Source organism: Haliotis cracherodii, unplaced genomic scaffold, assembly GCF_022045235.1.
Source record: "Haliotis cracherodii isolate W230 unplaced genomic scaffold, xgHalCrac1.p SCAF_15, whole genome shotgun sequence".
In the NCBI taxonomy this organism is placed as follows: Eukaryota; Metazoa; Mollusca; class Gastropoda; order Lepetellida; family Haliotidae; genus Haliotis; species Haliotis cracherodii.
In genome coordinates, this window is record NW_027266270.1 from 18,014,131 (window position 1) to 18,041,548 (window position 27,418).

Below are 27,418 nucleotides of genomic sequence, written 5' to 3' on the forward strand. Positions count from 1 at the left end.
TTCCATGCCTTATACATGAATATTTGTCCAATGGTGGGGGCATGGCCCATTGTTGATCTACTTTACTTGTTTTACTTCACAACCCCTGTCGTCTTTCTTTGCACCCTTACGGGGACACGGGTGGCCAAGTTGTCTAAGGCGCCGCGATTCGCTGTGCAGAGTTGCGTCCCTTGGGCACGCCAGAAACCTATGATTGTGGGTTCGAATCCCGGTTCGACCCGATTATGTTTCTAGGTTTGTCAGCACCATACCCGTGCTCGTGGGTTTCACCGAAGTGGTAAACGTCTGAGACCTGCATCACTTCGGGCTTTCCTCCCACATTAAGCTGACACGCCGTGATATAACTGGAATACTGTTAAAAGCGGCGTAAAACCCAACTCACTCACTCACTTTGCACCCTTACAATACTCCGACAGCATGTTGTATGTCAAGTTACAACTAGTCCTTCTTTTTTCCTAATCCATCTATTACCATCACTCGATACCTCTTTGCATTTCTGAGATCATCTGTTATTTTCTAATAGTCTCAAGTTACTTTGGAGAGTATAGAGTTTCACTTATGTATGGAATACTGTAGGGGACACTGTCGCATTCTCGCTTTCTTGAGATTGAGATTATTAGGGAGGCCTTATATATGACATTTTTCGAAAACATCATTGATAACTTTATTTTATCGCATAAAGGGGTGAGGTAGCACGAATGAGGAAACCTGACAATTACACCACACTTATGTTAGCCTTATTAACTTAAGGATCCGTGAAGATCCGGGGTAGAATAGGTCTTCAGCAACGCATGCTTGTCGTAAGAGGCGACTAACGGGATCGGGTGGTTAGGCTCGCTGACTTGGTTGATGCATGTCATCGATCCCAATTGCGTGGATCGATGCTCGTGATATTAATCACTGGATTGTCTGGTCAAGACTCGATTATTTAGCTGGAATATTGCTGTGTGCGGCGTTAAACAACAAACCAAACCAAACCAAAACATAAGACACGGACTTAGAAATAGTAAATAAATAGTAAAATCCGAATTTGCAGAACTGAGTAACGTAATATAGGTAACATTGCAATGTGACATAATATCCACTGCCATCTGCCAATCAGAGTGAGTGAGTGAGTGAGTGAGTATGGTTTTACGCCGCTTTTAGCAATATTCCATCAATATCACGGCGGGGGACACCAGAAATGGGCTTCACACATTGTACCCACGTCGGGAATCGAACCCAGGTCTTCGGCGTGACGAGCGAACGCTTTAACCACTAGACTACCCGACCGCCCCCTGCCAATCAGAATATACCAAAGAAAAATAGTAAAAGTAAAACAATCACACACAAAAATACACACTATATGTTTATTATATGAAGTAACAATATCAGACAATCCCGCCGTGATATCTTTAACTGCGTCTTCCAGTGGAAGTCAAAGTTTCATGATCGTCGTCGTTTCTGTTTGAAGCCGATCATGCGTTATCTAGTAGATTGTAGGCACGCTTCCCACATTTCTACTCCATGCTCGTGTTCTCTTTACTTCTGTTTCGGATATGAACGGGTTGCCAAAAAGGGACAACTTAAACAGTGTGCGGGAAATCGTATTTGACGCCAAGTTCGTTGAGCACAGTCTCGATCACTCCCATGATGTTAAGGCTGCTTTCATGAGTCATCAGGGGACACTCCAACAGGCCTGGGAATAGAAACACTGAACGTTAGTTAAGTGGTGGCTTCATTGAAAAGTTGTTTTTAGTCATGTTTGTTTGTTTGTTTGTTGTTTAACGCCGCAATATTACAGCTATATGACGGCGGTTTGTGAAATTATCTAGTGTGGACCAGACAATCCAGTGACTGACATCATGAGCATCGATCCACGCAATTGGGATACGATGACATGCATCAACCAAGTCAGCGAGCCTGACCACCCGATCCCGTTAGTCGCCTTTTAGGACAAGCATAGTCACCTTTTACGGCAAGTATGGGTTGCTGAAGACCTATTCTCACCCGGAATCTTCACGGGTAGTTTTCAGTCATGAGGCATTTCAGCTTGGTGTGTGTGTGGTGGGGGATATCCCGAAGTGATTGAGGTCTTCGATGATTAAAACTATGGTGAAAAACGTTACCACGAATATGCTACCGACAAACTGATACTTTTAATAAGGTGAAATTTGAATTCGACCCCACGATCGTAAGATTCTGTCACGGTTAAAGGACAATCTGGCACCTTAGTGGAACCCTTGGGCATAGTGCTAAAAAAACAAGGATCATAATCATGACTAATATGGAATTCGAACTCACGTTCGCTTCGGGATTTACTCCCAAATTAAGTCGATTCGCTGTTATATAACTGACATGCTGTTGAAAGAAGCGTTAAAACTAACTTACTTACTCATTCACAGAACACATTTTACGAATGCATCATTAACTAAATAAACATCAGCGCCGTGCAGCTCTGAAACCAATATCAGCACATTATGCTTTGACATCTTGCGATTCTGTCTGGCGCCAACAATACCTGTTCATGTCCTATCTATAAGAAGCTGACAAGTCGGATGTAATGTTTATACATTTTAGGCGTACCTTTCTGCAGACATTCTCTGACACACCGCTGTTCATATTGAAATCCGTGACTCTGCGCACCGTAAAATGTGGGGAATTTGCCTTTCGGGAGGGAGAAATTGAATGTACCCATCGGTGAAGTCATTTCTGTTGGGGCCCAAAAGTTTGGTTGGACCTTTGAAGAAAAGATAAATGAAAGCATTTGAGATGTTGTAGAGTAACGTATTAGGCTAGGCGTTGGTATTCATTGTACATATGTATCATGTCATAGCTTGCAACAAGCAGACCCCAAACGTTTGCAGAAATGCCCACTTGGTGAGAAAATGTAGGAATCTTGCTGAAAATCACATTTTGTGCGAAACTCGAACAGAATTTTGAATTTATCTGCAGTATCTGCAATTTATCTATCATAAAAATGTCTGCCAGTGGTCAGAAAAGAGCAGCTTTAACGTTTGCAGAATTGTATGCAGAATTGTATGCAGAATTGTATGCAGAATTGTGTGCAGAATTGTATGCAGAATTATCAAAATATGGGTGCAGAATTCACAAAAAATGAGTTTAGATTGTTTTGCCGCGGAATACAGCGGGGACTGAACAAGAAATAGTTCGCTGATATACGCACCCGATACATCTAGATACGCTGAATCAATTTGTCTTCTGGTAATGAGGTTGTTTTTTTATAATGTCTTCCAGCTCATTTCGTTTGTATGTACAGCTTTCAATTAAAGGGCACCGTTTACAATTGAATTAAATGGTATGACATAGGGTTTCAAAACTGAAAACACGGTCATGATCAGCAACACTCCAAGAGACTCCGGTTAACCTGTTAATCGTGGCACAGCACGTTAGTCTCCGACCTGACGCCTCACTCACCCTGATACTTCCCTTTGTGCCCAGGATGGTGGCTGCATTGTCTTCGTGAGAGGTTGTGATGTTGTACACCAGGCTGGCGATCCGGCCTCCACTAAAGCGGAGTGTGATGGCAGCTCCGGTGTCCACCCCTGGGGAATTTATATCATACTAACCATAATGATAATGATGATCATGATGATCTCGGATCCATTGCCCACCCGTGTGTCTCAAGATGATAATGATGGTAATCATAACATCAGCTATGCTCACACATGGAGAATGTGTCTCATGCATGATGATGATGATGGTGATGATAATGATGATGATGGTGATGATGATGATGACAACAACAACACTAAAAGCAGTTTAACAACCATCGGAAGCATCGTCGTCATCAACATCATACTCATCGTCGTCATCAAGTTCACCATAATAATCTGCTACATATATTATTATTATTATTATTATTATTATTGTTGCTGTTGGTGTTATATAGAGCGAGTTACATTTAACGTTTCATTTACAGCACGACGAGTATCACACTGATTATTACATCAGCAACCATTTACAAGATGTTACTTCTGTCATACCATTTTCCGATAGTGTGCCCTCAACGCTAACTTTCTCTGGCTTTTCGCCGAAGACAAAGTCGGCAAACTGGACGGTGTAACAACCGAGGTCGAGGATGCCCCCACCCCCCTGTGCCTTCTGGTTCATCCTGTCGACGCTGAAGTTGTCGACACAGAACTTTGCCGTCACCACCTTGATATCACCGAGGCTGCCGGAGTCCAGTTCTCGGCGGATCTGATGGTACACTGGGAACATCCTGGACCAGAAACCCTGGTTCAAGAACAAGCAGTCAGTGTGTAACCTAAAGTGAGTGAGTGAGTGAGTTGGGTTTAACCCCACTTTTAACAGTATTCCAGTTATATCGCGGCGTGTCAGCTTAATGTGGGAGGAAAGCCCCAAGCGATGCAGGTCTCAGACGTTTACCACTTCAGTGAAACCCACGAACACGGGTATGGTGCTGACAAACCTAGAAACATAATCGGGGCGAACCGTGATTCGAACCCACAATCATAAGTTTCTGGCGTGCCCAAGGGACGCGACTCTGCACAGCGAATCGCGGCGCCTTAGACGACTGGGCCCCCCGTGCCCGCGTGTAACCTCAAGATGGTGTAATAGAGGCCAATAACCATGGACCCAAATACCTGGTTCAAGACCAAACAGTCAGTGTGTAACCTTAAGATGGTGTAATATAGGCCAATAACCATGGACCCAAATCCCTGGTTCAAGAACAAGCAGTCAGTGTTTAACCTTAAGATGGTGTAATAGAGGCCAATAACCATGGACCCTAATCCCTGGTTCAAGAACAAGCAGTCAGTGTGTAACCTTAAGATGGTGTTATAGAGTCCAATAACCATGGACCTAAATCTCTGGTTCAAGAACAAGCAGTCAGTGTGTAACCTTAAGATGGTGTTATAGAGGCCAATAACCATGGACCCAAATCCCTGGTTCAAGAACAAGCAGTCAGTGTGTAACCTTAAGATGGTGTTATAGAGTCCAATAACCATGGACCTAAATCTCTGGTTCAAGAACAAGCAGTCAGTGTTTAACCTTAAGATGGTGTAATAGAGGCCAATAACCATGGACCCAAATACCTGGTTCAAGAACAAGCAGTCAGTGTGTAACCTTAAGATGGTGTTATAGAGTCCAATAACCATGGACCTAAATCTCTGGTTCAAGAACAAGCAGTCAGTGTGTAACCTTAAGATGGTGTAATAGAGGCCAATAACCATGGACCCAAATACCTGGTTCAAGACCAAACAGTCAGTATCAGGAAATATATAACTTTTAAGTTGTATAATATAGGCCAATAACCCTGGACCTAAGCCCATCTCAACAAATTTAGATACAAACTGAAATCTTTAATATATGAAGTTGAAATCTATAACATATGAAGAACAATTTTCAAAACGCTTTGATAAAACATTTTTCTTAAAAAAAATAATATTTCTTGAAAAATCTACATACGTTCGTTACCCTATCACCCTATAACCATATCTTGTAGTTGCAAGAAAACATTCCTTCCTAAATGTCTCGGTTTCGTATGAAAATTGTTTTAGTTCATATTGATCAGGCTAACATCCACTATTTCATGACATCGTTGCCGAGATGCATATGCCCGTCTGATAGATGAACATCCATGAACACCTTAAACTGAACAACATAGACGCAAAAGTGACAACAATGGGCACAAGACGGAGAACATGGAATGAATGCTCATTTCAAAACGTTCACGTGTCTGATGGGTGTTTATTCCCAAATTTTCAAATGACATCCTTCCCAGGAATAACTGCCAAATGTAGACTGCGTTCGATTGTGTAGATTGTATTGGATTACGCTGAATGGTACTAGATTAAGTCGTGTTCTACTGGATTACACTGGGTTGTTTTTGATTGCGTTGTGTTGTATTAGATTGCGTTGTGTTGTATTGGATTGCGTTGTGTTGTATTGGATTGCCTTGTGTTATATTGAATTGCGCTGTGTTGTATTGGATTGCGTTGTGTTGTTTTAGATTGCGTTGTGTTGTACTGGATTACACTGGATAGTATTAGATTGCCTTGAGCTGTATTGGATTGCGTTGTGTTGTATTGGATTGCCTTGTGTTATATTGAATTGCTCTGTGTTGTATTGGATTGCGTTGTGTTGTATTAGATTGCGTTGTGTTGTACAGGATTACACTGGATAGTATTAGATTGCGTTGTGCTGTATTGGATTGCGTTGTGTTGCATTGGATTACGCTGAATAGCATTGGATTAATTTGTGTTGTATTTGATTGCGTTGTGTTGTATTGGATTGCCTGGTGTTATATTGAATTGCGCTGTGTTGTATTGGATTGCGTTGTCTTGTATTGCATTGTGTTGTACTGGATTAAACTGGATGGTATTAGACTGCGTTGTGCTGTATTGGATTGCATTGTGTTGTATTGGATTACGCTGGATAGCACTGGATTAATTTGTGTTGTATTAGATTGCGTTGTGTTGTATTGGATTGCCTGGTGTTATATTGAATTGCGCTGTGTTGTATTGGATTGCGTTGTGTTGTTTTAGATTGCGTTGTGTTGTACTGGATTACACTGGATAGTATTAGATTGCGTTGAGCTGTATTGGATTGCGTTGTGTTGTATTAGATTGCCTTGTGTTATATTGAATTGCGCTGTGTTGTATTGGATTGCGTTGTGTTGTATTGCATTGTGGTGTACTGGATTACACTGGATGGTATAAGATTGCGTTGTGTTGTATTGGATTGCGTTGTGTTGTATTAGATTGCCTTGTGTTATATTGAATTGCGCTGTGTTGTATTGGATTGCGTTGTGTTGTATTGCATTGTGGTGTACTGGATTACACTGGATGGTATAAGATTGCCTTGTGTTATAATGGATTGCGTTGTTTTGTATTAGATTGCCTTGTGTTTTATTGGATTGCGTTGTTTTGTATTGGATTGCGTTGAATTGTGTTGGATTGCGCTGGATGGTATTAGATTGCGTTGTGTTGTATTGGGTTGCGTTGTGTTGTATTGTATTGCGTTGTGCTGTATTGGATTGCGTTGTGCTGTATTGGATTGCACTGTGTTGTAATGGATAACGATGGATGGCATTAGATTAAGTTGTGTTGTATTAGATTGCGTTGTGTTGTATTGGATTGCGTTGTCTTGTGTTGGATTACACCGGAAGGATTTGATTGCGTTGTCTTGTTTTCGATTGCGGTGTGTTGTGTAAGACTGCGTTGTGTTGTATTAGATTATGTTGTGTTGTATTAGATTGTGTTGTGTTGTATTGGATTGCGTTATGTTGTATTAGATTGCGTTGTGTTGTGTTAGATTGATTTGTGTTGTAATGGATTGCGTTATGTTGTGTTGTGTGGTATTGTATTGCGTTGCGTTGCGTTGCGGTGTATTAGATTGCCTCGTGTTGTTTTGGCTTACACTGTATTTGATAACTTTGGGTTGTATTTGACTGCGTTGGGATATATTTGATCAATTTGATTGGTATTAGATAAAGATGTGTTGTTTTGGATAAGGCTCTGTTGAATCGGATCAGGTTGTAATCTATTACATCAGGTTGTGTCGTATTGTAAACGAGCTTGGAAACGACATATCGTTGCAGATACAGAGACGCCATGTTTTATTTTACCTCCATGAAGAAGAGCTTCTTCTCTTTGGCGAGGGCGAACACTTCCTTGGCGGCCGCCACTGTCATGGTAACGGGTTTCTCACACACAACATGTTTCCCAGCATTCAGACACAGAACACTCAGTTTGTGATGTTCTGGGTGAATCGAACCGATGTACACGATATCTGGAATAACACAATATAACTTTGTAATTACTTTTTCACTTCCTTTCTTAGAGATCACAAGCCTGTAGATTTGATGGCGCTAAATTCAGTTTTATGTTTCAGATGTTAAGTTTGACGTCGTCTGGAATACAGGCAACATAACTCTATGTCTACATCGACATTCTGACTGATGTTTGCTGTCAGTGGTGATTATGGGTGACATTTTGCGGTAGATATGAATAATATTACACCAATAACACCCTTTAAGACAAGGTATTTTCTCAAAGATTTTAACAGTAGTCTGATCATTAGTGTTCAAATTACGTCGTGATTTCAACCTCAAAATACCATCTTCCCTAGGCAAGGGAGTTGACTGACAACCAAAGTCAAGTCTCCACCCTTGTCGAACTCGACTGGAATTTCGTGGCCCAACCGTCACTCCCACCCGGACGACAGGATTGAGATACGTTGGACCCCTCCCCTTGCTTCTGTATCCCTTCGACTGACAATATCAGATTCCACCTGTCACATCACTTGCATTTGCAACAAAATGGCCTCGCCCAGTCAAGACGATTTGATCGATAATCAAGATCTGTATTGTAATATAACGGGCCTTATCTAACGAAGTGCATCAAATCATTTGAGCACCTTGATTAAAAACATGAAAACATTTGGAAAATATCTGTCGACCCCCGGTTAACGATACACATGTTTTTTAAATCTTGCAGTCGATCGAAATCTGCATGTTGAAATCCATGTTTAGTTCGTTCCGCGATTTTGAATGGCATGTGCATGGACTCGTTAGTCCAGCCAAATCATAAAACTCGACTTTTACGTATTGGAGAAAACACTTTCCCTCGGTTTTGGTAGACAGAGCATGCCCTGGGGAGAGGGAAAAACCGCGGGGGGCTTCGGCCCCTTGCTTTTTCACTCTTCCCAGGGCATGCTCTGTCTACCAAAACCGAGGGAAAGTGTTTTTCCATGCTTATAAACCGAAAAAGAAACTTAAAACAACATTTATCAACATTCGAACATACTTTCGAACATACTTTCCATGAACCTTAGGAAACGCGCGTAAAATATCTGTTGCTGGCGTACTGATTTTTAAAAGGACATTCTAAAAACCAGAGAGGCTTATCAACACCTCTTTAGCCTCGTGGTACACTCACTGGGCTACAGATATGAGTGTTGCGAGTTCTATCCTCGGGAATATGAAGAAAACGTTTGTCATTTGATTTTACATTTTCATTACATGTTACAATCTGAACGGAAGTTATATTAATAAAATCCCTGGGATATTATATAAAATCCCAGGGACGTTACAACGTCCCAGTTTATAAGATTTAACCCGATTAAACCCTATAGGTTTTAATGCCTATAGAAAGAAGTCTCTTACTTTAAAGCGATCCCAATGAATAGGTTTATTAAGTCACTTGCCTCGGGAAGATAATATACCGATAAGCGCGGGGGTCAAGATATCACAACTAACGGTAAATCTCTTCTCAAACCAGATGCAGAATTGAAGGACGATCGACATGTATGTCAATTCATATGTCCTGTCTAACCATGGTCACCTTCTTTTACGCGTTCACTAACATTAACTTTTATGAATCTTCGTCATCACGGTAAGAACAGTGACAGAGTGTCGTACTAGCAAGTCATCAAAGTACATGACAGGCGTGAACGAGAACAATCCAAATGTAACACGGAGCCTGTTTATCAGGGTTATTTTACCCATGTCCTGAAAACATAGGTCTTGATTTCTTAAATAGTGCGGATAATGACACGACAAATGTATGTAATGTGTCTTCACCTGTCATCGAAAAGGTTTTTTCCAGATTAACTTTCAGTGTTGGGTAGTTGTTGAAATCGGAGATTTTACGTGCGCTTTCCGCGTGTAATAATATCACTTAAGCGTATCTCGCACACGGGTGTTGTGTATGAAATACAAAGCATTTATATATCATAATACGGAATTTATGTACCAATATCTGGATTTTGAACCAACTCGTTGTAACTGCCGTATGCTGTTTTGATGCCAAACCTGTCTGCAAATGCCTGGGCCTTCTCTTGTGATCTTGCTGCTATAGCTAATACCTGGAATAAAGCAATACATTCATGTATAGTCAACGGCTACTAAAACTGTGGCCATGTTCTTAGTGTTATATTATTGTTTTTACTTCCATTTAAATTTTCATAGATTTGAGTCGTTCTAGTAGAAGTATTGATGAAACGGTAATTTTCACAGTTTGTAAAACGAAAGAAATTTGATTTGTATTTTGTTTTGTTCGGGCGAGTTGATATTTAGGCGTAACCTATTACTAGTTAGTGAAACAAACAAAGCGAATGCGAATCAAGGCAAATCTGGAATATTAATCTGGGCGAGTCTCCCTTCACTTCCATAACTGACCCAATCACATTCTCACCTGTCCACAAAACACCCCTACATCACTCATTCATCCGATTCATTCACTTCCTGGTTTGTTTCTCTTCTATTCACTCACTCACATATCCCACCTAATCACTCACTCATTGGGTGTGTTTGTGAAACACCCCCAATCACCCACCCACACACACACACAATCACCCACTAACTCACACACACACACACACTCACACACACACACACAATCACCCACCCACCCACCCACACACAATCACCCACTAACTCACACACACACACACACACACACACACACACACACACACACACACACACACACACACACAATCACCCACCCACTCACACACACACACACAATCACCCCCCCCCCCCCACACACACACACAATCACCCACTAACTCACACACACACACACACTCACACACACAATCACCCACTAACTCACACACACACACTCACTCACACACACACACACACACACACAATCACCCACACACACACACACACACACACACACACACACAATCACCCACCCACACACATACAATCACCCACCCACCCACACACACACACACAATCACCCACCCACTCACACCCACATACAATCACCCACCCACACACACACACACACACACACCCACACAATCACCCACCCACTCACACCCACACACAATCACCCACCCACCCACCCACACACACACACACACCCACACACACACAATCACCCACCCACTCACACCCACACACAATCACCTACCCACCCACCCACACACACACCCACACACACACAATCACCCACTAACTCACACACACACACACACACACACACACACACACACACACACACACACACACACACACACACACCCACCCACCCACACACACACACACAATCACCCACTAACTCACACACACACACACACAATCACCCACCCACTCACACACACACACACACACACAATCACCCCCCCCACACACACACACACCCACTAACTCACTCACACACACACACACACACACACACACACACACAATCACCCCCCCCACCCACCCACAGACACACAATCACCCACTAACTCTCACACACACACACTCACACACACACACACAATCATCCACTAACTCTCTCTCTCTCACACACACACACACACATACTCACACACACACACACAATCACCCACTAACTCTCTCTCACACACACACACACACACACACACAATCACCCACTAACTCTCACACACACACACACACATAATCACCCACTAACTCTCTCACACACACACACACACACACACACACACACACACACACACACACACACACACATACTCACACACACACAATCACCCACTAACTCTCACCCCCCCCCCCCCCACACACACACACACAATCACCCACTAACTCTCACACACACACACATACTCTCTCTCTCTCTCTCTCACACACACACACACACACACACACACACTCACTCACTCACCCACATACTCACCTGATGCTCATCCGAGCTCTGACTAAGTAGGCCTGCAGTGAAATCCCCGGATATTTTCCCAGCGCTGAATATTCCCCACCTGGTTGCCATGGCAAACTTTATGATGAATCTGAAGAGACAAACCAAGCAATGACTTGTCGCAACGGGAAAAAAATAGCAACGTAGGTGGTAGGGTGCGAGTGAATGAGTGGTTTGATCATTCTTCACTTTCGATCCTGGTTTTTAACTGAGTGAATGCATATTCAATGCAATACTATACATGAAACCAAATACGCACCCTTTGAATTATAATTATGCAAGAATTAGCCTAGCTCCCGTGTGACACTGCTGTGGCAACCTCTATCGAATTATGTGTAATTAATGTAAACATTAATATTATATCAAGTGTAATTCTATAAGAAACGATTGCCTACCTCACTCTTTATGCACAGGGCCGACTACATCACAAAACTTTGAAAGTGCGCAAGAGGTCACTTCCCGTCCTTTTCAACTGGTTGACGTTATCTTAGTGCGTTCATGCGAGATGAACCTATTCACTGTTTTAAATATGTCAACGAGAGGATCTACTGAAAACACAATAAACAGAGCCCTACAGCAGCGCCAAAACGCAGTCAACATCAGTGTCCGATGTAAGTCACACACGCTTAGGACACGAAGACAACGGCATGTTGGCTGATTATACGTGTACCGTTAATGCAACAGGATGGGAGCATCAATGGGTCAAGGACGTTCTTATTTATTCGCATATCATTTATCTCAGATCAATGTCACAGTCGTAAGTAAGTTCATTTGATAGTGTTTACCGTAGAGAGACACGGGTTGTTACCAAAACGATATGTCTCACACGTGAGATGTATATATATATATATATATATATATATATATATATATATGTATGTGTGTGTGTATGATTGACATTTCGTCTTCAAGTTAGGTTGCAGTTCAATGTAAGTCATACCATACAGAACAGATGCCTTAGGGGTCAACAGGGGTACGGGTGGCCCAGTATTTACTGACACCACAATTCGTTGTGCAGAGCTGCGTCCTTTTGGACAAGCCAGAAACCTATGATAGTGGTTTCGAATCCCGCTTCGGTCCGATTATGTTTCAAAGTTTCATGCTCGGGGTTTCACCATTTCACCAAAGTGATAAACGTCTGAGACCTGCGTCGCTTAAGGCTTACCTCCGAAACTGAGCTGACAGCCGAGACATGGACGTTAACCACAACTCACTCGCTTTTATGTTATTGGTGCCCGAATGGCTGCGACGACTTAATTCGCCATGCAGAGTTGTGTCCCTTAGTCGTACCAGTATTCACTGATCGTGGGCTTGAATCTCTGATTATGATCGTTGGTTTGTAAGCCCCATATGAAGTGAGTTTGTCCCAAGAGTTAAGCTATGCTGCAGGTTGTCATCTTCCTGAGGCAAGGGAGTTAACTGACTATAAAAGTCCAGTTTCCACCCTTGCCGAACTAGGCTGGTATTATGGACTTACATTTTGGCTGGGTTAACGAGTCTAAGCATAGTCCAATCAAAATCGCGACACCGAAATCGAAATCCGGTTTGTAAAATGTCGTGCAGATTTCTGTCGATTGCAGGATTTGCAAAGCATGTGTACCGCCAACTCGTTGTCAACAGATAATTTCCAAGTCTTTTAAGGCTTAGAAGGGACATAACTCGTAATAACCACTGGTGGCGCTACGGTCGAGCCCAGGAATTCCAGCCTAGTTCGGCACGGGTGGAAACTGGACTTTTATAGTCAGTTAACTCCCTTGCCTCGGGAAGATGTAGGTTGTCGTCTCCTCAAAGATTTGTTTGTTTGTTACTTAACCCCGCACTCTAGGCTTCAGCCTCATACCAACGCTCGTGAATTGCACCAAAAAAGTACGAGGCAAAACACCTTCATCACTTTCTTCCACATTATTGCTCACACGCTGTGATATAAGTGAAATATTGCTCAGAGCAATGTGTTTGTATGTTTTTTAACGCCGCACTTAGCAATATTCCAGCTATATGACGGCGGTCTATAAATAATCAAGTCTAGACCAAACAATCAAGTGATTAACGTCATGAGCATCAAAGTACGCAGTTGGGATACGATGACATGCATCAACCAAGTCAGCAAGCCTGACCACCCGATCCCCTTAGTTGCTTCTCACGACAAGCACAGACGCAATTCTGTATCCGGATTTTCAGGGGTCCGTCACCTCAAAGAATGTAATTTCCTTGTATATGTCATCTAGTAAGGGACTCTTTTAGCAACATTCCAGCATTATCACGACGGGGGAACACCAATAAGGGGCTTCACGATACCCAGACCTTCGGCGTTTAGAGTAAACGCTTTACCCGCTGGTCTATTCCAGCCCCTGTACAACCCCTGCTTACCTCCCCTGGAACAGTGTGCCCACCCGCATTCCTTGCCAGACATTATTCTCTAATAGCAGGGCACAATGTCCACAGCTATGCCATACTGTAATCTGGTAGGATGACATGGTACCACTGGTACCAAGGGTGGAATGTGAAGACATCCAAGAGTCAGGTTACGAAGTGATCGACTTTCGAAACTCACTCAGCAATGACCCACGACAGTCGCAGAGTTGCGATCGCTTTGAGAAACGGGGCCTTGGATAGCATTGGAGCCAACAGGCTTGTTAGGATTCCTGGTTAAAAGTGTGAGTGAGTAAGTATGGTTTAATGCCGCTTTTATAACACTATTCCAGCAATATCACGGTGGGGGACACCAGAAATGGGCTTTACACATTGTACCCTTGTGGGGAGTCGAACCCGGGACTTCGGCGTGAACGCTTTAGTCATCTGGCTACCCCACCGCCCATGGTTAAAAGAGGTTGCCTTGGCCATTGTTACCCGATAACACCCCAGCTGCGCCTGTTATGTGTCCTAGTTAAGATGCAATCAAGAAAGACAAAAGTCATCAGAAGACGACGCCCTACTTGGGGTTCCACTCCAGCAACAACACTTCACCCGTTTCAGAGTCTAACTTGTTTCCTTGGAAACAGGAAAATATTAAATTCTTAAAAAAATTCTTTCACAGTTTTCCAATTATGATTCGGGAACGAAAACGGACGGCCAGACTATATCAGACAGACTGTCCCAGCTGGTGACTATATCCCCCGCATTATATACCGCTGTAATATCGCTCACTTTCACACCACTTTTACAAATATATAACAATTACTTCCACCGTTACTAAACCTTTATTGGTATAATTATACAAAATATGGATTCAATACAGTCTTATCCTCTGGAAAATCCGAACATATTATGAGGTTTACACTGTGTACGGGAAATCGTATTTGACGCCAAGTTCGTTGAGCACTGTCTCGATCACTCCCATGATGTTGAGGCTGTTCTCGTGGGTAATCAGGGGACACTCCAACAGGCCTGGGAAAAGAAACATTGAACAGAAGGTTAACATGCAGCTAGAAGTAAGGAAATATTTTCCTCTGGTTAAACATAAACCCGTATACTGTAAGGACGTTCTCATGGGTGATCAGCGGACAGTTCTGGATAGAAAACATAAAAGTTCAGCATGAAGCAATCTCATTAAAATCAGATCTTAGTTCTCGCTGCCGCTAAACAAAGATCTGAGGACATCCCATTACGTGTCACATCAGACCGACCTTTCGCGAACTCTGACCGACCAATGGAATTACTGACAAGAAGTCGACATTAGCCAATCAGAAGGCAGCTTTCTCGTGCTTTGCGGAACTAATTTCAAATTGGCGACTACGCTTCGAAACATATTTTGACAAATTCTCGCTTAAAAATGTGAAACCTGAGCAAAGGAACAGTATGGCTAATATATGGTCTAGATTGTACAGATTCGGTCGTTAAGCCCGTAACTATCGTTCGGAATACCCCGTTTTAAAGTTTTCGAGGTTGCATAATTAGAAATCACATTCCGACTGTCACTTTCATGATCTGGTAAGCGATGCTCTGATTGGTCGGATGAAAGGTCGTTCTGACGTAACCCCTAATGGGATGTCATCAGATCTTTGTTTAGCGGTAGCGAGAACTAAGATCTGATTTTAATGAGATTGAGCTTGAAGTAAGGAAACATGTTCCTCTATCTATACATAAACCCGTATACTGTAAGTATGTTCTCATTGGTCATCAGCGGACTGTTCTGGGAAGAGAAAAGTGGAACATGAAAGTGGAACATAAAAGTTCAGCTTGAGGTAAGGAAATATGTTCCTCTGGTTATACATTATTCGTATATTTTAGTGTAACTATTCTATTCAGTCAGTCGGATGTCACAAAATATATGCCAACCCTAATTATTGTTTTATTTATTAGTATTATTTTGTTTTAGTTCGTGTTTCATATGTTTGACAGCTGTATAATACCTCCATCCTTATGAGCAATCGTTTCTAAAGGCCCTATTCCCGTGGAGACCCAGGTGAAAATAGATCCCAAGGCCCCACTTCCTGATCATAAGGATGACTAATTAGATCATGTAGTCAGGTTCGGTGGCTCGATGGTTGAGTGTCATTGTGAATGCGAATGCGTCTGACTGTGACGTTAAACAATATTCACTCACTAACTCACTAGAGCTTCCACTCGTATTCAGCGACCACCAGTAATCTTATCACGACAGCGGAACAGAATTCTTCCTAGCTATTCAATGAAGAGATTCGCTGAAAACTTTTATACAATGATTTTCACTAATGATATGCCTCGGTTTGAAAGAGGTTGTATATACAATGTATCCAATATTTCAAAAGCCTGTTTTTATATCAAAATATGCATACAAAAACATTTTCCAAAATATTGTATCTTTAGTGTTTACCTTTCTGTAAACACTCTCTCACACAGCGTTGTTCGTATTGAAAGCCAAGATTTTCCTTGAAATCAAATGTTCCCATTGGAGAGGACAGCTTTGTCGGTGCCCAAAATGGTGGCTCGATCTGAAAACAAACATCAATGGCTTCTCATGTAAATTAGAATTTATGAATACAAAACGGTTAGGCAGTGTCAAGATGGACCAGGCAACGTGTCCAAAACGGCCAATTTTTAATCCATTTTAACCACATTGTCGTCCAGTTTGGCAGACACCGGTCGTCTGAACCGAATTTCCTGGTCTATTTTGGCAGTCATTGGTCGTTTGAACCAGATTTTAAGGTTCCTTTTTGTCAGACAAGGTTCTTTTGAACCAGATTGTCTGGTCCGTTTTGTCAGACAAGGTTCTTTTGAACCAGATTGTCTGGTCCGTTTTGGTAGACATGGTTCTTTTGAACCAGATTGTCTGGTCCGTTTTGGCAGACATTGGTCGTTTGAGCCAAATTGTATGGTCCGTTTTGCCAGACATGGTTCTTTTGAACCAGATTGTCTGGTCCGTTTTGTCAGACAAGGTTCTTTTGAACCAGATTGTCTGGTCCGTTTTGTCAGACAAGGTTCTTTTGAACCAGATTGTCTGGTCCGTTTTGTCAGACAAGGTTCTTTTGAACCAGATTGTCTGGTCCGTTTTGTCAGACAAGGTTCTTTTGAACCAAATTTCCGGGTCCGTTTTGGCAAACATCAGTTGTTTGAACGAGATTGTCATGTTCGTTTAGGCGCTGGTTAGCTTTGACTGTTTCTCAGAGTCTCAGAGTCTCAGAGACTTTCAGAGATTCCAGGACGTCACTTACCCTGATGCTTCCTTCACTTCCAAGTATGGTTGCTGCGTTGTCGCCATGCTTCGTGGTGGTGTTGTACACTAGGCTTGCGATACGCCCCCCACTGAACCTGAGAGTGATTGCAGCCCCGATGTCGACTCCTGAATCATGATGAGTTATCTTATTCAAATTGTGCGTGAGTGAGTTAGTTGAGTTTAAAACCATTGACTCCTTCACCTGTATCGTCGTCTGTCAGCTGAATGTTAGAGAAAAACATTAACGCAGATCGATGTTTCCCACTTTAGTGTAACACATGAGGAGGGATATGGTGCTGATCATATTCAAGTCGAAACTAGGATTCGAACCTTCTATAAGAACTGTGACGCCTTAGACCAATGGGCCATCCATACCCCTATTTCATCCAAATTGTACATGACATCAAAAGTTTTAAACGATCTATTTTAGTGATACATTCATTGTCATTCAGTTTTTATTGCTTTGTTCTTTAGATCAGCAATGTCCTATTTTATTTTCGATTTTATTATAATAGTAATTATTCATTAACAAAGATAATAATAGTCATACCACTCTCGGAAAGCTAGCCTTCGACGCTAATCTTCTCTGGTTTTTCATTGAACACAAAATCAGCAAACATGACGGTATAGCATCCAAGATCGAGCAGCCCACCTCCTCCAAGCTCCTTTTTGTGAATTCTTTCGTTGCTATAATTGTTGACGCAGAACTTGGCCGTCACCATCTTGATATCCCCCAGCGTTCCAGATTCCAGTTCCCGGCGAACTTGGTCGAAGACAGGGAAGGTTCTGGTCCAGAACCCCTGTGAAAACAGAGATGTAACGTGATGCATTCCCTGGGCCTTCTTTCACAACGCGACCTTAGCGCTAACATACGTCCCAAACCTCAATGTAGATTTACGTTAATGTTAGCACTACTATTGCCTTGTTCCAGTGGGCCCTGCTTCGGGTGAGTTAGCTACATTCCAACTGAGCCATTTCACCAATTCGTGAGCAACTCGTGTTATTCCGGGACAAGCCGAATAGCGACTCCTTACCCTCTCGTGGCCATTTTTGCGACAGGGTTCCGTCTTAGCGCAAACGGGCATACCTAAAACAATTGTCAACTCGTTGCGTAATGGTTCACACATTTCCCCCATATATTATATATATTTCAGATGCAATTTAAAGCACACCGGGACATGCGGAATTATACAGTATGCTTGAACACATTTAACTGTGTCTTGGGTATATTTTTAGATGCACGACTTTAAATCATACGCGCATTCTGATTGGTTTGTCGTATTTTCGCACATAACATTCATCGATAGGGGGACGAGTCTTCTTGCAGGTGACGGAAAAGGGCGAGTGGTGACAAATGCCATTTCACCACGACCGACACACAGGATGCCCTAGATGCCCAGTCCTCCTAGATGCTTCATGTCTGTGAGCAGAAGGTTTGCAGTAAAAATGCCATGGAAGTACTGCATTTCCAATGTGCATTCCACAAAGACTATGTACTGTGTATAGTACGACTGAGTGAGTGAATGTATTTTACGCCGCCAAGGCAAAACCAGTGACTGAAATGGTAATTGGCCAACCTCACCCCATTTCGTCAACGCAACGAAGACTCAAGCTGTGATTTGTCCCCATGCAGTGGTAAACATGTCTCCGCCTAAACACCCTCGATAACTGATCTCCTGTGTTTAATTTTCGTTAGTCTTATGTACACGTACTTACCTATTTAGAAGGTTTTTTTCCTATATATATTCTTATGCTTATATACAATCAACCTTCACAAAACCTAGTTCCAACATGGTGACTGTAAACATAAGCACGAGAGTACCTGCACTAGAGTGATTATGGCATAATTTATGTAAACTGCCGTTTTGTCACATGAGATGCTATATAGGGATCTATCGCCGTCCATATTAACATGTCACTACCATTCGTCACCACTCGCCCCTTTCCGTAACCTGCAAGAAGACTCGTCCCCCTATGTGTAATGTGCGAAAATACGACAAAGCAATGAGAATGCGCGTATGATTTCAAGTTCTTCGTCAAAGAAATCCTCAGAAACAATTTATGATTTTACATATGTCTTGCGTCTAAAAATATACCCAAGACACAGTTAAATGTGTTCGATCATACTATATAAATCCGCATGTCCCAATGTGATTTAAATTGCATCTGAAATATATATAATATATGGGGAAAATGTGTGAACCATTACGCAACGAGTTGACAATTGTTTTAGGTATGCCCGTTTGCGCTGAAACGGAACCCTGTCGCAAAAGTGGCCACGAGAGGGGCACCAGTCGCTATTCGGCTTGTCCCGGAATAACACGAGTTGCTCACGAATGATGTCACAACCAGATTACACATTTCCTTGGCTTCTTCGTCTGTCAAGAGGGGCGGTCGGGTAGCCTAGTGGTTAAAGCGTTTGCTCGTCACACCGAAGACCCGGGTTCGATTCCCGACATGGGTACAATGTGTGAGGCCAATTTCTGGTGTCCCCCGCCGTGATATTGCTGGAATATTGCTAAAAGCGGCGTAAAACCATACTCAGTCAGTCAGTCGTCTGTCAAGACGTTTATGACTGTCAACTGCAAGCCCGGATGTTTGCATCACGTTCATGTGCCAGCGATGTCGACGGTTCAATTTTTTTTCTTTTTGTAGTCCCGGTTCAATGTCACCGGGTCACCCCAGGGGTCTATTGTCAGCGGAAATATCCGAGTGTGAAATTATTAGCAACGATGACAAGCATGCATTCAGCCAAGTGACAAACCTGATCTAAATAATCGACCAGCGTGTGAACACCATTCCTGGTGACATGGCTGAAATCTTGCTGACTCGTCACGGCATTTATGGGCCGGGGACCAAGTCAAACCTGAGTCCAAAGGTACGCTTATAATGAAACCGGGGGAACGGGTGGCCCAGTCGTCTTAGGCGCCGCTATTCGCTGTCCAGAGTTGCGTCCCTTGGACACGCCAGAAAACTATGATTGTGGGTTCGAATCCCCGTTCGCCCCGATTACGTTTCTAGGTTTGTCAGCACCATACCCGTGCTTGTGGGTTTCACCGAAGTGGTAAAGACCTGAGAGACCTGCATCACTTCGGGCTTTCTTCCCACATTAAGCTGACACGCCGTGATATAACTGGAATACTGTTAAAAGCGGCATTAACCCCAACTCACTCACTCACAGTGGGCGGTGGGTAGCCAAGTGGTTAAGCGTTCGCTCGTCATGCCGAAGGCCCGGGTTCGATTCCCCACATGGATATAATGTGTAAAACCTATTTCTGGTGTCCCCTGCTGTGATGTTTCTGGGATATTGCCAAAAGCGGCGTAAAACCATACTTCCTCACATCAGGGAGTGAGAAAGTAGTTAGCCTTATACCAGACATTCCAAAGAAAGGTACACAATAAATGGTCTCATATTCAATCCAGTCAGGGTTCCCCAACCGAAGGCGACGAACGAACGCGTTCCCAACGAGGCTACTTCCTCAGCTAGACGGGAACTAATGACACGATGAGGCCTTCGTTTGGTTACCTCCATGAAGAAGAGCTTCTTCTCTTTGGCGAGGGCGAACAATTCTTTAGCTGCCGCCACAGTCATGGTAACAGGTTTCTCACACAGAACATGTTTCCCAGCATTCAGACACAGAACACTCAGTTTGTGATGTTCTGGGTGAATCGAACCGATGTACACGACCTCTGGAAAAATATAACGATGAAGAATATTTCAATTCAAAAATATTATTTTTGCTCAATATTCTGTCAACTAATTATGTTCTATTTTCCTATGTCAGGGCATTTGTCACCAGGGGGCACTTTGTCTGGCATCAATCTGCCACCAGGGGGCACTTTATCTAACGTCAGTCTGCCACCAGGTGGCACTTTGCCTGACCCCACTTCTTTCCCACCCCACCATAAAACTCTCTTTCTCAGAAAGGTTTAAGTTGTTCACAAGAATAGAGACTGCACATGACTGCCCCTCACCAAAGACCAAACATAATCCTACTAACCACTACCACCACAGCTGATCAAAATACCTTACCAACATCTGGGTTTTGAACAAATTCTTCGTAGCTCCCATATGCTGTTTGGATGCTGAATTTGTCTGCAAACGCTTGGGCCCTTTCCTTGGATCTCGCTGCAATGGCTACGACCTGCAAGGAAAATTGTCCAACAGATAAGCATCCTCTCCTCTCAAAAGATACACGCTTGACGTCCTCCCTGGGGGTGGGGTTGGGGTGTGGGGGAGAGGTGCGGATAGGAGATCAGTTGATGAAAGTTACTTGTACCTTGCTCCTTGTACTTTTAATTAATTAATTTAATTTAATTTGTATTGGTTTGACGTTAACATGGAGTGTGGGTAGGGCGCGTCAGCTGGATGTAGGAGGGATTCATGTCTTAGACTTTTACCACTTTCGTGAAATCCACAAGATCCGATATGGTACAGAAAACCTTGAAACATAATCATGGTGAGCCTGATTCGAACACACGATCCGGCTCCCCCAATTTTACGCAATTAACTAAGTAAGTCTGTAACAGTTCCCTATGAAGCTAAACGTGTTATATCAAGTCCAAGACAGATTCTGCGGCTAAACGTAGAAATTCTGCGGTAAAACCATAACCGTTTTCCCATAAAAAATTAAGGCAAACATTCCAGGTTTGGCTTCGTATGTCAACTTGATTTAGTCATAATACCACAAGAATGTTTCAAAGTTATTTATTTAGAATATCGTTTCACTGTAGGATTCATATTGTGTATGTTTGAATCGCATGTTAGATGTTTGGGTATCATTAGAGTGCAGAATTTACAGTGAGTCACATTTTCTGCAACTCGCAAAATTCGTCGGTGACTGAATATCTTTCTCGTCGACCATTGTAACCTCGTATGACCAGCACTGGACACTGGAAGCCCCGTGTGACCAGCATGCGACACTGGAGGCCTCGTATGACCAGCACTGGACACTGGAAGCCCCGTGTGACCAGCATGCGACACTGGAGGCCTCGTATGACCAGCACTGGACACTGGAAGCCCCGTGTGACCAGCATGCGACACTGGAGGCATCGTATGACCAACATGGGACACTGAAGGCCTCGTATGACCAACAGGAGACACTGGAGGCCTCGTATGACAAGCATGAGACACTGGAGGCCACGTATGACCAGCATGGGACACTGGAGGCCTCGTGTGACCATCATGGGACACTGGGGGCCTCGTATGACCAGCACTGGACACTGGAAGCCCCGTGTGACCATCATGGGACACTGGAGGCCTCGTATGACCACTTGGGACACTGGAGGCCTCGTATGACCATCATGGGACATTGGGGGCTTCGTATGACCAGCCCTGGGCAGTGGAGGCATCGTATGACCTTCATTGGACACTGGAGGCCTCGTATGACCAGCATGGGACACTGGAGGCCTCGTATGACCAGCATGGGACACTGGAGGCCTCGTATGACCATCATGGGACACTGGAGGCCTCGTATGATCAGCATGGGACACTGGAGGCCTCGTATGACAAGCATGGGACACTGGAGGCCTCGTATGACCAGCATGGGACACTGGAGGCCTCGTATGACCAGCATGGGACACTGGAGGCCTCGTGTGACCAGCATGGGACACTGGAGGCCTCGTATGATCAGCATGGGACACTGGAGGCCTCGTATGACTAGCATGGGTCACTGGAGGCCTCGTATGACAAGCATGGGACACTGGAGGCCTCGTATGACCAGCATGGGACACTGGAGGCCTCGTATGACAAGCATGGGACACTGGAGGCCTCGTATGATCAGCATGGGACACTGGAGGCCTCGTATGACTAGCATGGGACACTGGAGGCCTCGTGTGACCAGCATGGGACACTGTAGGCCTCGTATGACCGTCATGGGCCACTGGAGGCCTCGTTTGACCAGCACTGGACAATGGAGGCCTCGTATGACCATCATGGATCACTGGAGGCCTCGTATGGCCATCATGGGACACTGGAGGCCTCGTATGACCAGCATGGGACACTTGAGGCCTCGTATGACCAGCATGGGACACCCGAGGCCTCGTATGACTAGCATGGGACACTGGAGGCCTCGTATGACAAGCATTGGACACTGAAGGCCTCGTATGACCAGCATGAGACACTGGAGGCCTCGTATGACCAGCATGGGTCACTGGAGGCCTCGTATGACCAGCATGGGACACTGGAGGCCTCATATGACCATCATGGGACACTGGAGGCCTCGTATGACCATCATGGGTCACTGGAGGCCTGGTATGACCAGCATGAGACACTGGAGGCCTCGTATGACCAGCATGGGTCACTGGAGGTCTCGTATGACAAGCATAGGACACTGGAGGCCTCGTATGACCAGCATGGGACACTGGAGGCCTCGTATGACAAGCATGGGACACTGGAGGCCTCGTGTGACTAGCATGGGACACTGGAGGCCTCGTGTGACCATCATGGGACACTGGAGGCCTCGTATGACCAGCATGAGACACTGGAGGCCTCGTATGACCATCATGGGTCACTGGAGGCCTCGTATGACCAGCATGAGACACTGGAGGCCTCGTATGACCAGCATGAGACACTGAAGAGCCTCGTTTGACCAGCACAGGACAATGGAGGCATCGTATGACCAGTATAGGACACTGGAGGCCTCGTATGACCAGCATGGGACACTGGAGGCCTCGTATGACCAGCATGGGACACTGGAGGCCTCGTATGACCAGCATGGGACACTGGAGGCCTCGTATGATCAGCATGGGACACTGGAGGCCTCGTATGACCAACATGGGACACTGGAGGCATCGTATGACCAGCATGAGACACTGGAGGCCTCGTGTGACCAGCATGAGACACTGGAGGCCTCGTATGACCATCATGAGACACTGGAGGCATCGTATGACCAGCATGAGACACTGGAGGCCTCGTGTGACCAGCATGAGACACTGTGGGCATCGTATGGCCAGCATGAGACACTGGAGGCCTCGTATGGCCAGCATTGGACACTGGAGGCCCAGTATGACTAGCATGAGACACTGGAGGCCTCGTATGACTAGCATGAGACAATGGAGGGCTCGTATGACCATCATGGGACACTGGAGACCTAGTATGACCAGCAGTGTCAGTGCGAGATTTTTTGTTCCGCAGATATCATACGTATTCCTATCAATTGTCTGACTACCACTAAAAATAAATAGCTGATTGTGTATATAAGATATTCGATGTCGATAATTAATGTCACCTTGTGTTCATTCGGGTTCTGTTTGACCAAAGCCGAAACGAACTTGCTGCTTATTCCCCCGGCGCTGATGATACCCCACCTGGTTGCCATGGTTATCTAAAACATGGTATTAAATAATCACTAATAATTCATTTTGATGTGAAAGGACTGTGATTCACCTCAGATGGTTCAGTGCTCGCTGTGCAGAGTTGAGTACGATGCAAGGATTCACTGGCGTTAATCCTCACTTAATATTGTTGTTTGTTTGTTTTGTTTAGCGCCTCACTCAACAATCTTCCATATTTGACGACGACCTGTAAATAATCCAGGCTGGACTTGACAATCCAGTGATCGATGCTGAGTATAATGATCCACGCTGTCGAAGGTACGATCACACGCTATGAACCAAGTCACGGATCATGACCACCCGATCCATTTGGTCACTTCTTGGTGGCTTATCGTAACGGAAGTGTTATTTCATTTTTGTTCGGTAAAAACTGTTATTTTGCTCGAGATAATCCCATGTTAATTTACTCAATTGAGTCAACTATTTTTCTTCATTGTTTTAGACGAATACAGGATTCACTCACTAAATACATTTTGCTTGTTTGTTTGTTGTTTAACGCCGCACTCAGCAAAATTCCGGCTATATGACGGCGGTCTGTAAATGATCGAGTCTGCACCAGACAATCTAGTGATTGACATCATTAGCATCGATCTACGCAATTGGGATACAATGACATTATTGTACAGCCTTTAATCACGTTCATACAAAGTTTAGAGCAGACACCAGTTGATAGTTGACATATATTATTTGTTTTTGCTAAACACCACTGAGTGGAATGATGTGCTTCCGAAGCCTTCGACTTCGAATTCAATTGAAATATATCACATTATACCTAATGTCAGCCACTGGATGGCCATGTCAAGACTCGAGTATGTTCAGGAGTGTGTGAGTGTGTGAGTGTGTGAGTATGGTTTTACGACGCTTTTAGCAATATTCCAGCAATATTACGGCGGGGGACACCAGAAATGGGCTTCACACATTGTACCCATGTCGGCAATCGAACCCGGGTCTTCGGCGTGACGAGCGAACGCTTTAACCACTAGGCTACCCGACCGCCCCCAGTATGTTCAGGAAGTCGCGATACAGGTGGAATATTGCTGATTACGACGTTAAACATCATTTACTCTCTCATCCTGAAAAAGACCGCCTCCGTGGTCTAGTGGTAGAGTGCGACATGGTATCTCACTGGGCTAGCACTGTAAAATCGGCATTACTCCGGACTCGTACAAGAAGACGCGCGCGCACGCACGAACACACATACACATGCATGCAAATCGTTATATTGTGAATATATCACCTCACCTCATCCTGAAAAGGCACTCAACTCAAAGATGCCGTTAAAGATCTTGTCCGGAATACCAAACACCATCTAATTTTCTGATAGTCACTGCTCACCCCTGAATCCCTAAAACTACTTTACACAAATCGCAAAAGCATGATTGAGAAAATCATTAAAAAGTTGCATAGAGAATATTTTTATCATTATTTTTTTTAAATGGTGAATCAGAGAACCAAAAACGATTGTATTTACATGCCATACTGCTGAGATCCTAATACCCTCTTAAAGACCCCTGAATCCCGCGTACTAAAAGAGGGTTGGCAGCCTCATTCAACGATTCCCCTCCATGCTTTACAGTATCGGCCCTAGAATAGATAAAAATGGGTCTTCAGCAACCCTTGCTTGCCGTAGAAGGCGACTATGCCTGTCAGAAGAGGTGACTAACGGGATCGGGTGGTCAGGCTCGCTGACTTGGTTGATGCATGTCATTGTATCCCAATTGCGTGGATCGATGCTCATGATATTAATCATTGGATTATCTGGTCCAGACTCGACTATTTACAGACCGCCGCCATATAGCTATATCACTGAGTGTGGCGACAAACAAGCAAGCAAAAGTATCAAAACCTGCCGGTTTACACAGACTCCACTTTATCAAAACCTTTAGATTCAAAGGTTATGTAACATGAAGCAAATGTTGACTTTATGGTTGTAACTGAATAAAGTCATTTCCTTGTTATACTTGTTGATGTGCATGCCGGGTGTCAGAGGATGTCAAAATGGCTCACCTTCACTCCCGTCGGCGAAGGAAATGTGATCACTGTCACGTGATATTCAGTTCAATGGGAAGCGGCACAAGGTCAGTGAGACAAAGGTCAGTGAGACAAAGGTCAGTGAGACAAAGGTCAAACAAAATACCATCTAAACGCAATCACGCGACTTCATTCGTGTCAACTCGGTTTCTTCCGTGAGCTATGTACTAACTCTGGCAGCAATGAACGAAGGATCGATATAACATGAGTTTAGAGCTAACCGCGTACTGACCATCTTTACTGATCTAGTACTTTCAACATTGCAACCGAATTTGAGGAAACAAATTGAGGTTAATAAAAAAATATTTATCATTCCTCATACCAGAATGATGAAATATGATTGGTCCACGTGATGTTGATAAAATACTGTGAAACCCGCCTTGGAGGGTAATACATTTCTCAGCGGTAGATTAAATCTCTTCAAAGCTAAATGCCGCACGCTTTTTCCTCCAGTAAATGGAAGTCACGTGACATAGAGTGAGTGAGTAAGAAAGTGGTGCTTTAAGCCGCATCAGCAATATTCCAGCTATTCGCGGCTAGAAAAACAAAACTGCCTTTAGACCACGTGACATAGAGCAAGTTGACCTCAGCTCAATCGAACAGCTGTTTTCTATCAATTTTGAATTTGTTTGATTGTTTTGCAATGTCACACTAAAACATGCCGGTTAGATAAATCCGTTGGAGCAGGATCAGTCGGGGGACATGGGGTTTTATGGCCCCCGCGTTAGGTTTTATACGACGAGCCGGACCCCTCGTGATCCTGCTACAACTA

At 43.9% G+C, this 27,418-nt stretch overlaps 1 protein-coding gene and 1 pseudogene across 1 annotated transcript; both read right to left on the reverse strand.

Moving 5' to 3' along the window:
* Positions 1–1,355: 1,355 nt before the first annotated feature.
* LOC139461881 (trans-1,2-dihydrobenzene-1,2-diol dehydrogenase-like) lies at positions 1,356–12,118 on the reverse strand. The gene is made up of 8 exons (XM_071243363.1): positions 12,044–12,118; positions 11,631–11,739; positions 9,720–9,831; positions 7,592–7,755; positions 3,987–4,236; positions 3,418–3,545; positions 2,566–2,719; positions 1,356–1,678 (listed from the first exon to the last, which is right to left on the reverse strand). The coding sequence occupies exons 2-8, from the start codon at positions 11,718–11,720 to the stop codon at positions 1,566–1,568; spliced, it is 1,011 nt and encodes a 336-aa protein (XP_071099464.1). The 5' UTR covers positions 11,721–11,739; positions 12,044–12,118; the 3' UTR covers positions 1,356–1,565.
* A 2,764-nt stretch (positions 12,119–14,882) lies between these two features.
* LOC139461882 (trans-1,2-dihydrobenzene-1,2-diol dehydrogenase-like) lies at positions 14,883–27,042 on the reverse strand (annotated as a pseudogene).
* Between the last annotated feature and the right edge of the window lie 376 nt (positions 27,043–27,418).